The 13566-nt window shown below is 41.6% G+C and overlaps 1 protein-coding gene across 5 annotated transcripts in view; it reads right to left on the bottom strand.

The window, feature by feature from the left end:
- LOC110518388 (FH1/FH2 domain-containing protein 3-like) overlaps positions 1 to 13566 on the bottom strand; it is a 252091-nt gene that overhangs the window by 46383 nt on the left and 192142 nt on the right. For 2 of the 5 annotated variants that reach the window (XM_036937193.1, XM_036937197.1), the window contains exons 6-11: positions 12654 to 12748; positions 10026 to 10137; positions 5459 to 5553; positions 5131 to 5274; positions 4631 to 4887; positions 1551 to 1652 (exon numbers count right to left, since the gene is read on the bottom strand). In XM_036937193.1, the coding sequence (XP_036793088.1) occupies positions 1551 to 1652; positions 4631 to 4887; positions 5131 to 5274; positions 5459 to 5553; positions 10026 to 10137; positions 12654 to 12748 (805 nt within the window). Of the gene's footprint in view, positions 1 to 1550; positions 1653 to 4630; positions 4888 to 5130; positions 5275 to 5458; positions 5554 to 10025; positions 10138 to 11095; positions 11175 to 12653; positions 12749 to 13566 lie in introns of those variants that run through there. The other 3 variants (XM_036937201.1, XM_036937203.1, XM_036937205.1) reach the window with 2 other exon arrangements.

Here is a 13566-nt window from a genome sequence, read left to right as displayed (position 1 = left end):
GCTGTAACTAGCTGTTACTCACTATGCTTGCTGATTGTGATATCCCACCACCAGCCCAGCCTCCACCTGTGGGTTGTGTGTCTTTCTTCAGGGGATTTGGTACAGCATGCCGGGCTCACTGCCTGCACTTATGTCATCCTCTTCACGTGACGCTTGGCTCTGGCAGTGAGCTGGCCTGAAGGAGCAGAGCCCTAATGCCAAGACTATGCATTGTCATTTTTTCTAACGAATGGTTAAATGTACATGTGTTGTTTCATTTCTGAAACTCATCTACCGTGGTGATGTCACCAGGCAGGCCAAAACTCCATCCCATCAAAACAGGCGGAGATTTCAGGCTGTCTTTTCAATCAGTTCTTACACTAAAAGGGTATTTTCATTATTTTCACAATTTCATAGTATTATTCCAACCTCATAGTGTGGAAATATATATACAACACAGGAAAATCAAATGTTTTACTGCACTGGGCCTTTAAAGGTCAAAGGAATGTCGAGGCAAGCTAAAGATGTGTTCAACTGGACACAAGTTAAAGCATACATAACATGCATGAGGGAGACCATCTACAAGTGCCTCGTAGGCCACGGAAAGCAAATATGACTCGACAACACAGAATCTGTCTGACACGGTAGACATTAACACTATGTCTATACCCCTTGTACAAGAGACATTCAGTACGGCAGCTTCTCAGCCAAGTGGATTGTGAGGGAGCAAGCCAGGTAGACATGAAGACACAGACACCAGTGTTGAGGGATGACAGTGTATATTTAAGAGTTGGGGAGGTATTCCTTCATAGTGAATGTAATGCCAGAGGTAAAGAAGTGAACTGTAGAGCTCCTGTTGCTGCTGCACCTCTACCTGTAGCGCTGTTGTCTGGCCACGCCCCTCTCAACACACCCCTCGGCCTCAGCAGAGGCAGACACCTGGCTCAGGTCCACATCAGAGAGGAGTGGGAGGGGCTTGGGCGGTTGGAGGTAGGACTGACTATGTCCCCTCGAGGGGGAGGAGGAGCAGGAGGGGGAGGAAGAGGAGGGTACAGAGGTGCTGTGCTGTTGGCCCAGAGGGTGGGCAGTGCCTGGCAGTCTCCCCCAGCCAAGCGCTATGACCAGGGAAGTAGATCTGGGACTGGGAGAGACATCCTGGGGGTTAGAGCCAGTGTTTCTAGGGGGGGTGGACACAGGGGCCATAGGGCTGGCCATGGCCACACTCTCTCTCTCTCTCTCTGAGGCGGCTGAGGCGTCAGGGATGAGGTTGACCATACAGTGAAAAGGAGAACACAAGCTAGAGGAGTCCTCTACTGCCTGCACGGGCGCCATGCTAAAACAACAGAGTAACAGAGCAAAGGGGAGGACAAAGGGGGTGGGGTACATCCAAGGGGAATACATGACACGTTTACAATAACAGATATGCTTTTTTATGTAGTTTTAACACACCCATACACCGTTAACAACACTATACATCGTCCAGGAAGGGGGAGATGGATGGAGGACAAGACTGAAAGAAAGATATGGAAGAAGAGGTTCTATTTGGGGGAAAACCTGTTTTCCTGAAATACCTGTGGAAGCCCTTTCTAGTGGTCTCTGTGATATCATGACTCTCATCATCTTCCTCATCCTCCTCCTCCTCCTCCTCTTCCTCCTCCTCCTCTTCCTCCTCTCTGAAAAGGAGGGGTGGAGGGATGGATGGAGGGGAGGGGAGGGAGAAAATAGACAGGAAAGAGTAGAAAGAGGAAAAGGAGGAGAAATGCAACAGACAACATGAACAAAATACAGTAGACAACTGTCCAGAAAAAGAGACAAAGAAGTGACAGACAGAATGCAGTACACACAGCACACCCTGTCAAAATTGACGAGGGAGGTAAAAATGTGTCCACAAGGCAGTAGAGTTCAAAGAGGTTCATAGCTTTTAGTTAGTATGTCCTCATTTCATTCATTACATACAGTGCTTGATAACATTAAAAAACAGCATGAGAACGGACTAAATCAATGTCAGCTAACCATCTGGCACACACCAGCAGCTCTGGACCAGCCTGTAACATCTTAGGGACCAGTAACGGTCCCCGGACCAGTGATCATAGAGTACATCCCAAATGGCACCCTATTCCCTATATAGTGCATTACTTTTGACCAGAGCCATATGGACTTTGGTCAAAAGTAGTGCACAATGTAGGAGAATGGTGTCACTTGAGACGCAACCATTGACTAGGCTGTGACTGTGTGGTCATATCTGGAGGGTTTTAATTGATAAAGGATTGTCGCATACATCATATGCATACGAGAGTCTTTCTAGGGCCATTGTGCTGTCAGGTTTCCTCTGACCCGCCCGCCTGTGTTTCATTACCAATATGGAAAACACTGATCTTCAAAGGCGGCCTGAATTTCCTGTGTGTGGTGGACTGGACTGGTGGGAGTCAGTATCATATAACCCTCTGGGTTCAATTGAACTATCTGCAGAACCGAACTGGAGCGCTACCAGAAATGCTACCAGAAATGCTAGTTACTAATGGTGGACAGTATGATGCTGTGTGTGGCAGGGTGAAAGGTAGCCATCCCACTGTGCCTTCAGAAAGTATTCCCACCCCTTGACTTTTTCCACATTTTGTTGAATATTTTTTATTTTTAACAATTTGATTAAAAATGACAAGCTGAAATGTCTTGAGTCAATAAGTATTCAACCCCTTTGTTATGGCAAGCTGAAATGTCTTGAGTCAATAAGTATTCAACCCCTTTGTTATGGCAAGCTGAAATAAGTTCAGGAGTAAAGATTTGCTGAATAAATCACATAATACGTTGCTCTGTGTGTAATAATAGTGTTCAACATGAGTTTTGAATGACTACCTCATCTCTGTAACCCACACATACAATTATCTGTAAGGTCCCTAAGTAAAGCAGTGAATTTGAAAAACCTATTTAACCACAAAGACCAGGGAGGTTTTCCAATGCCTCGCACCTATTGGTCGATAGGTCAAAATAAAAAAGCAGACATTGAATATCCCTTTGAGCATGGTGGTTATTAATTACACTTTGGGTGGTGCATCAATACACACAGTCACTACAAAGTATGAGGCCAATGGCGACTTTAAAACACTTACAGAGTTTAATGGCTGTGATAGGAGGAAAATGAGGATGGATCAACAACATTGTAGTTTCTCCACAATACTAACCTAATTGAAAGAGTGAAAAGGAAGCCTGTACAGAATCAAAATATTCCAAAACATGCATCTTTTTGCAACAAGGCACTAAAGTAATACTGCAAAAAATGTGGCAAAGCAATTCCCTTTTTGTCCTGAATACAAAGTTTTATGTTTGGGGCAAATCTAATACAACACATTGTACCACTATCCATATTTTTAAGCATAGTGGTGGCTGCATCATGTTATGGGTATGCTTATAATCATTTTTCAGGATAACAAATAAATGGAATGGAGCTAAATCCTAGAGGAAAACTTAGTTCAGTCTGCTGATCACCAGACCCTGGGAGATGAATTCACTTTTCAGAAGGACAATAACCTAAAACACAAGGCCAAATCTACATTGGAGTTGCTTAGCAAGAAGACAGTGGATACTCCTGAGTGGCCCAGCTACAGTTTAGACTTACAACTCTGTTTGAAAATCTATTGCAAGACCTGAAAATGGTTGTCTAGCAATAATTAACAACCAATTTGACAGAGCTTGAAGAATTTTGAATAGAATAATGGGCAAGTGTTACACAATCCAGGTGTGGAAAGCTCTTAGAGACTTACCCAGAAAGACTCACAACTGAAATCGCAGCCAAAGGTGCTTCTACAAAGTATTGATTCAGGGGTGTGAATACTTGTGTAAATGAGATGTTGCAGTATTTACATTTCAATAGGCATTATTATTTTGCTGTAGTTAAGTGTGAATTCCTAGTGGTTGTGTACACATTAACATTATTGAAGGAAAACTATTGCAGTGTTGGTTGAAATTCAACAAACACTCCCTCAAAGGGAAACATGACTTGTGACAGATAGGACACATACAGGGATGCATCCCAAATGGTACCTTTACTGCCAAAAGTAGTGCACTACATAGGTAATAGGGTGTCATTTGGGACACGAGCACAGTAATAACTAATAATAACTCCTAATAAGCAATAATAACTCCTAATAATGAATAATAACTCCTAATAATTCCTATCACTGTTTACAGAAGGTTCCTATTTCCTTCAGCAGCTCCACGAGCTCACAAAACGTTGACAGTCTGAAGATGAATCTAAACGTCACTTTGAAACAGCAGCCCGTGCTCTCTGTCTCTCTTTTATTACTATATAATGACGTTCTTCATTCATATTGACTCTGGTTGGAACACACACATCTGTCCCAGGCTATAACGTAATACAACACTGGCAGTCGAACCCTTTCCTGTTCTGAACTGTATCGTGGATCCAGAATCATCTGTGTGTTTTCCAATTCCTCACAGCTGACTTCTCTGGGTAGTGAAGTAAAAATAAACAGAACCACTTCAGCTGACCATTTAAGATCATATTGGCAAGTTTCAGTTAATAACAGAAGCAAGGATATGCTTCTCCCTTTAACCCATTCACACTTTCTACCTCTCCCCTTCCCCTTCTCCTGTTTGCCCCACCCATCACCCACTCTCCTCCGCTCCAACTCACCTTTCGCTGACGTCGTCGATGCCCTGGCCTCCGAAGGGCAGGAAGCTACCGTTGTGTCCTCCGTGAGAGTGAGGGCTGCTGGGGGAAGCGGGGGCTGAGGTGAGTCCTCTCCCGTTCTGGAGGGAGTGTCTCCGGCTGCGTCTCCTCTCCAGGCCTCGCCGGTCGTTGGTACCCCCCACGCTGGCACGCCGCCGGTTCTTCCGACCCACGGTAGGTGGCTGGCTCTCGTCGTCCCCGTCCTCATGGCGCAGAGCAGTCTGGAGGCACAGCAGGGAACAGTTAGACTAGCAGGGGACATGAGGTCCCAAGCAGACATGGGTCAACACTTATGACTTTTCCATTGGTCCCATTGAGGACAAACTAAATCAAGCTGGTCAAGGATTTATTTGTATATTTGACCAAGTTTTGTACCTATAGTGCTCTGCTAGTGTTTCTACAACAAACTAGTTAAGTGACTAAGCCAGGAAGTGAATTCCACTAAGCCGAGGAGGTGGAGGTACCTCGTAGATGTTAAACTGCTCCATGAGGTCCAGGTCTGTTCCCTTCCTGCTACGGTGTCTCTGAGACATGGCCTCCATGCCCTGCTCCTCCAAACAGTCCACCACGTCATAGAATGAGTCCTGGTCAGGCAGGCCCGCTAGAGTCTGAAACACACACACAAATGTCATCATTTGAGAGAGATGTAGAAGAGAGAGATGTAGAAATAGATGTAAAGTCGAGAGAGAGAGATGTAGAAAGAGTGAAAGAAATAGAAGACAAAGAGATGCGAGTGAAATGTAGAGAGAGAAAAATATGTAGAGAGAGAGAGAGGAATGAAGGGAGACCGACCTTGTTGATGAGGGTCATGGCATACACCAGCAGCTCTGTGTCCACCCCATCCTTCTCCTCCAGAATCTCCATGGCATTGGACCACAGCTTACAGCCTGCACCACAAAGCATGCACCACACAGTCGGTCCAAAGGTACCACAATCCACCTATGCTCTGCATTCAAATAAACCAGTGCCATATGGATATCAGGAGTAGATTATGTGATATTAGACTAATAGAAGTTGAAGCAGTAATGATATCAGGAGTATATCATGTGATATTAGACTAATAGAAGTTGAAACTGTAATGATATCAGGAGTAGATCATGTGATATTAGACTAATAGAAGTTGAAACAGTAATGATATCAGTAGTAGATCATGTGATATTAGACTAATAGAAGCTGAAACTGTAATGATATCAGGAGTAGATCATGTGATATTAGACTAATAGAAGCTGAAACTGTAATGATATCAGGAGTAGATCATGTGATATTAGACTAATAGAAGCTGAAACTGTAATGATATCAGGAGTAGATCATGTGATATTAGACTAATATAAGCTGAAACAGTAATGATATCAGGAGTAGATCATGTGATATTAGACTAATAGAAGCTGAAACAGTAATGATATCAGGAGTAGATCATGTGATATTAGACTAATAGAAGTTGAAACTGTAATGATATCAGGAGTAGATCATGTGATATTAGACGAATATAAGCTGAAACTGTAATGATATCAGGAGTAGATTATGTGATATTAGACTAATAGAAGCTGAAACTGTAATGATATCAGGAGTAGATCATGTGATATTAGACTAATAGAAGTTGAAACTGTAATGATATCAGGAGTAGATCATGTGATATTAGACTAATAGAAGCTGAAACTGTAATGATATCAGGAGTAGATCATGTGATATTAGACTAATAGAAGCTGAAACTGTAATGATATCAGGAGTAGATCATGTGATATTAGACTAATAGAAGCTGAAACAGTAATGATATCAGGAGTAGATCATGTGATATTAGACTAATAGAAGCTGAAACAGTAATGATATCAGGAGTAGATCATGTGATATTAGACTAATAGAAGCTGAAACTGTAATGATATCAGGAGTAGATCATGTGATATTAGACGAATATAAGCTGAAACTGTAATGATATCAGGAGTAGATCATGTGATATTAGACTAATAGAAGCTGAAACTGTAATGATATCAGGAGTAGATCATGTGATATTAGACGAATATAAGCTGAAACTGTAATGATATCAGGAGTAGATCATGTGATATTAGACTAATAGAAGCTGAAACTGTAATGATATCAGGAGTAGATCATGTGATATTAGACTAATAGAAGTTGAAACTGTAATGATATCAGGAGTAGATCATGTGATATTAGACTAATAGAAGCTGACACTGTAATGATATCAGGAGTAGATCATGTGATATTAGACTAATAGAAGCTGAAACAGTAATGATATCAGGAGTAGATCATGTGATATTAGACTAATAGAAGTTGAAACTGTAATGATATCAGGAGTAGATCATGTGATATTAGACAAATATAAGCTGAAACTGTAATGATATCAGGAGTAGATCATGTGATATTAGACTAATAGAAGCTGAAACAGTAATGATATCAGGAGTAGATTATGTGATATTAGACTAATAGAAGCTGAAACTGTAATGATATCAGGAGTAGATCATGTGATATTAGACTAATAGAAGCTGAAACTGTAATGATATCAGGAGTAGACCATGTGATATTAGACTAATAGAAGTTGAAACTGTAATGATATCAGGAGTAGATCATGTGATATTAGACTAATAGAAGCTGAAACAGTAATGATATCAGGAGTAGATCATGTGATATTAGACTAATAGAAGCTGAAACTGTAATGATATCAGGAGTAGATCATGTGATATTAGACTAATAGAAGCTGAAACTGTAATGATATCAGGAGTAGATCATGTGATATTAGACGAATATAAGCTGAAACAGTAATGATATCAGGAGTAGATCATGTGATATTAGACTAATAGAAGCTGAAACAGTAATGATATCAGGAGTAGATCATGTGATATTAGACTAATAGAAGCTGAAACTGTAATGATATCAGGAGTAGATCATGTGATATTAGACTAATAGAAGCTGAAACTGTAATGATATCAGGAGTAGATCATGTGATATTAGACTAATAGAAGCTGAAACAGTAATGATATCAGGAGTAGATCATGTGATATTAGACTAATAGAAGCTGAAACTGTAATGATATCAGGAGTAGATCATGTGATATTAGACTAATAGAAGTTGAAACTGTAATGATATCAGGAGTAGATCATGTGATATTAGACTAATAGAAGCTGAAACTGTAATGATATCAGGAGTAGAGCATGTGATATTAGACTAATAGAAGCTGAAACAGTAATGATATCAGGAGTAGATCATGTGATATTAGACTAATAGAAGCTGAAACTGTAATGATATCAGGAGTAGATTGTGTAATATTAGACTAATAGAAGCTGAAACAGTAATGATATCAGGAGTAGATCATGTGATATTAGACTAATAGAAGCTGAAACAGTAATGATATCAGGAGTAGATCATGTGATATTAGACTAATAGAAGCTGAAACAGTAATGATATCAGGAGTAGATCATGTGATATTAGACTAATAGAAGCTGAAACTGTAATGATATCAGGAGTAGATCATGTGATATTAGACTAATAGAAGCTGAAACAGTAATGATATCAGGAGTAGATCATGTGATATTAGACTAATAGAAGCTGAAACAGTAATGATATCAGGAGTAGATCATGTGATATTAGACTAATAGAAGCTGAAACTGTAATGATATCAGGAGTAGATCATGTGATATTAGACGAATATAAGCTGAAACTGTAATGATATCAGGAGTAGATCATGTGATATTAGACTAATAGAAGCTGAAACTGTAATGATATCAGGAGTAGATCATGTGATATTAGACTAATAGAAGCTGAAACTGTAATGATATCAGGAGTAGATCATGTGATATTAGACTAATAGAAGCTGAAACAGTAATGATATCAGGAGTAGATCATGTGATATTAGACTAATAGAAGCTGAAACAGTAATGATATCAGGAGTAGATCATGTGATATTAGACTAATAGAAGCTGAAACAGTAATGATATCAGGAGTAGATCATGTGATATTAGACTAATAGAAGCTGAAACTGTAATGATATCAGGAGTAGATCATGTGATATTAGACTAATAGAAGCTGAAACAGTAATGATATCAGGAGTAGATCATGTGATATTAGACTAATAGAAGCTGAAACTGTAATGATATCAGGAGTAGATCATGTGATATTAGACTAATAGAAGCTGAAACTGTAATGATATCAGGAGTAGATCATGTGATATTAGACTAATAGAAGCTGAAACTGTAATGATATCAGGAGTAGATCATGTGATATTAGACTAATAGAAGTTGAAACTGTAATGATATCAGGAGTAGATCATGTGATATTAGACTAATAGAAGCTGAAACAGTAATGATATCAGGAGTAGATCATGTGATATTAGACTAATAGAAGCTGAAACAGTAATGATATCAGTAGTAGATCATGTGATATTAGACGAATATAAGCTGAAACAGTAATGATATCAGGAGTAGATCATGTGATATTAGACTAATAGAAGTTGAAACTGTAATGATATCAGGAGTAGATCATGTGATATTAGACTAATTGAAGCTGAAACTGTAATGATATCAGGAGTAGATCATGTGATATTAGACTAATAGAAGCTGAAACAGTAATGATATCAGGAGTAGATCATGTGATATTAGACTAATAGAAGCTGAAACTGTAATGATATCAGGAGTAGATCATGTGATATTAGACTAATAGAAGCTGAAACTGTAATGATATCAGGAGTAGATCATGTGATATTAGACTAATAGAAGCTGAAACTGTAATGATATCAGGAGTAGATCATGTGATATTAGACTAATAGAAGCTGAAACTGTAATGATATCAGGAGTAGATCATGTGATATTAGACTAATAGAAGCTGAAACTGTAATGATATCAGGAGTAGATCATGTGATATTAGACTAATAGAAGCTGAAACTGTAATGATATCAGGAGTAGATCATGTACAATTGGACTAGTTGTAGGCAGCTCAAGTGTCCTGAACAGTTTCCAGGGTAGTAGTGAGTGTGTGTGTGTGTGTGTGTGTGTGTGTGTGTGTGTGTGTGTGTGTGTGTGTGTGTGTGTGTGTGTGTGTGTGTGTGTGTGTGTGTGAACATGAGGCAGCGCTGCAGTCAGACAGTGGGGTCATGGACCGTCTCAGTCTTACCCAGAGCTCCTGGTATCTGGTTCTCTCTCCTTACACAGCCACAGGAGTGATGGGCTTAGACAGAGTCGAGACACACACACCTCCCCCCACTACTGGAGAGGACACAGTGTGGAGCTTTTACAGAGGCAGGTAACTGAACCCCACCAGAGGAGAGAGTTACAGTCTTTTTCAATAAACACACACACTTACCTCCCGCGGTGTCTACAATGTGTGTGTATGGTAGTGGTCTGGTCTCTCCTACCTCTCTTGGTGTCCACGGTGTTGACAGCATGGATGAGCAGGGCAGTGTTGGGTTCAGTGTACTCCACAAACACCAGTAACAGTTTCAGAGCTGTCTTCACTACCAGACGGAACTACACACACACACACACACACACACACACACACACACACACACACACACACACACACACACACACACACACACACACACACACACACACACACACACAGCAGAGCAGAAAAAGGTTTTATGCACCAGGGACCATATCAATCTCATTCTGCATGTTATAACTGCTTCAGTGACCAACGAGGTGCAGCATGCATGTTAACCACTGATAGGGTTTAAATGTTACCAACGAGGTGCAGCATGCATGTTAACCACTGATAGGGTTTAAATGTGACCAACAAGGTACAGCATGCATGTTAACCACTGATAGGGTTTAAATGTTACCAACGAGGTGCAGCATGCATGTTAACCACTGATAGGGTTTAAATGTTACCAACGAGGTGCAGCATGCATGTTAACCACTGATAGGGTTTAAATGTGACCAACAAGGTACAGCATGCATGTTAACCACTGATAGGGTTTAAATGTTACCAACGAGGTGCAGCATGCATGTTAACCACTGATAGGGTTTAAATGTGACCAACGAGGTGCAGCATGCATGTTAACCACTGATAGGGTTTAAATGTTACCAACGAGGTGCAGCATGCATGTTAACCACTGATAGGGTTTAAATGTGACCAACAAGGTGCAGCATGCATGTTAACCACTGATAGGGTTTAAATGTGACCAACAAGGTACAGCATGCATGTTAACCACTGATAGTGTTTAAATGTCACCAACGAGGTGCAGCATGCATGTTAACCACTGATAGGGTTTAAATGTGACCAACGAGGTACAGCATGCATGTTAACCACGGATAGGGTTTAAATGTGACCAACAAGGTACAGCATGTTAACCACTGATAGGGTTTAAATGTGACCAACGAGGTACAGCATGCATGTTAACCACTGATAGGGTTTAAATGTGACCAACGAGGTACAGCATGCATGTTAACCACTGATAGGGTTTAAATGTGTCATTACATAGTGCCCGATAAGAGGTTTTCCTGCTCTGACAGCCTTGAGTGGTTGAGATAATGGCCTGATAGAGGATGTATAGGAAATAAGGGAACTGGGGTTGTACTTGTAGGGGTGAATAATGCCAAGGCATGGTACAGTCAGAATGTAAAGCCAGAAAAGAGAAGGAAAGACAGAGAAACAGAGAAAAAAAAGGAAGGGATGTGAAGATCTGTGTGTAATAAAGTGAATGCCTGATCGGGACATGATCAAAACCATGCTGTGTGTTACACTTGGCCAGGAAGAAGGAGCAGAGGGGAGAATAATCGGTTAGAGCAGGAAATGCAGAGACACTCTCTCCCAGAGGAGAAAGAGGGATAGAGAGAGAAAGACAGAGATTCAAAGGACAGAGAGAGAGTGGACGAGATAGAAAGAGAGGACAGAGAAAGTGAGAGAAGGAGAGAGAAGGAGAGAGGAGACAGAGAGACAAAGAAAGAGAGAAAGAGAGAGAGACAGAGAGAGAGAGGAGACAGAGAGAGACAGAGAAAGAGAGAAAGAGAGAGAGAGAGAGAGAGGAGACAGAGACAGAGAAAGAGAGAAAGAGAGAGAGAGAGAGAGAGAGAGAAGGAGGGAGGGGACAGAGAGAGACAGAGAAAGAAAGAGAGAGAGGGGACAGAGAGAGAGATAGAAAGGACAGAGAGGGAGAAAGACAGAGATAGAAAGGACAGAGAGGGAGAAAGACAGAGATAGAAAGGACAGAGAGGGAGAAAGACAGAGATAGAAAGGACAGAGAGAGAGTGGACGAGAGAGAAATAGAGGACAGAGAAAGTTAGAGAGAGAGAGAAGGAGAGAGAGAGAGAGAGAGAGAGAGAGAGAGACAGAGAGAGAGGGGACAGAGAGAGAGATAGAAGGAGGGAGGGGACAGAGAGAGAGAGAGAGAGAGAGAGAGAGGGGACAGAGAGAGACAGAGAAAGAAAGAGAGAGAGGGGACAGAGAGAGAGAGAGAAAGAAAGAGAGAGAGGGGAAATAGAGAGACAGAGAAAGAAAGAGAGAGAGGGGACAGAGAGAGACAGAGAAAGAAAGAGAGAGAGAGAAGGAGGGAGGGGACAGAGAGAGACAGAGAAAGAGAGAGAGAGAGAGAGAGAGGGGACAGAGAGAGACAGAGAAAGAAAGAGAGAGAGGGGATAGAGAGAGACAGAGAAAGAAAGAGAGCGAGGGGACAGAGAGAGAGAGAGAAAGAAAGAGAGAGAGGGGACAGAGAGAGACAGAGAAAGAGAGAGAAAGAGGGGACAGAGAGAGACAGAGAGAGAGGGGACAGAGAGAGAGAGAGAGAGAGAGAGAGAGAGAGAGAGAGAGAGAGAGAGAGAGGGGACAGAGAGAGACAGAGAAAGAAAGAGAGAGAGAGAGAAGGAGGGAGGGGACAGAGAGAGACAGAGAAAGAGAGAGAGAGAGGGGACAGAGAGAGAGGGATTGGGGGAGGAAATAGATTGACCTGGCCATCAGAGGATGGATGCATGTTTTACAGTTGTTATATGGTCAAATGCAAAAGTACAATGATATTTCCTTTGGTAACTTCGTACTGTACCTTGGATCCAACGAGTGTGTAAAGCCATTGGACGGTTTCGTTGTGACTTATGAGGCCGTTCATTCCATCCACATACAGCATGATCTGTCCCAGAGCTGGAGAGAGACAGAGAGAGGAAGAGTTGAATTGAATTGAGAGAGAGTGGGCGAGAGAGAGAGAGAGAGAGAGAGAGAGAGAGAGAGAGAGAGAGTGGGCGAGAGAGAGAGAGAGAGAGAGAGAGAGAGGAAGAGTTTAATTGAATTGAGAGAGAGAGAGAGAGAGAGAGAGAGAGAGAGAGAGAGAGATTGAAGAGAAAGAGAGAGACGCTTGTTTCTGCAGCTCTGTGTTTGGTTACAAGAATGGGCCCGTTGCACATGAACCTGATGAGTTGTCATAAAAATACCAGGGAACAAATGAAAGATGGGGCTAGTTCTGTCTGTGCCATGGCAGGCAGTGCTGTGGCTCTCCCTCCCCTCTCCTCTATCTAGGTTAGACACACATCTGCCATTCCAGTTATGTTATTCTCTTCTGTTTGCCATAAGACTGACTGCACAGACCCATATCCATCTGTCCTGCACATCACCCCCAAGAGTGGGGAAAACCTCCTCACTGATGTTCCCTGTACTCTTTAGAATTCTATTAGCCTCTAAAGAGAGTGACTCATGTGAGGAACAGTATGCTGGACCAGTTAGGAAGAGATAACTAACTCTTTAAGAGAGAGACAGCAAGGACATCACCATAGAAACACAACACTGGACCAGTTAGGAAGAGATAACTAACTCTTTAGGAGAGAGACAGCAAGCACATCACCATAGAAACACAACACTGGACCAGTTAGGAAGAGATAACTAACTCTTTAGGAGAGAGACAGCAAGCACATCACCATAGAAACACAACACTGGACCAGTTAGGAAGAGATAACTAACTCTTTAGG

This window comes from Oncorhynchus mykiss, chromosome 2, assembly GCF_013265735.2.
Source record: "Oncorhynchus mykiss isolate Arlee chromosome 2, USDA_OmykA_1.1, whole genome shotgun sequence".
Classification (NCBI taxonomy): Eukaryota; Metazoa; Chordata; class Actinopteri; order Salmoniformes; family Salmonidae; genus Oncorhynchus; species Oncorhynchus mykiss.
This window is presented reverse-complemented; position numbering and strand designations above follow the sequence as displayed.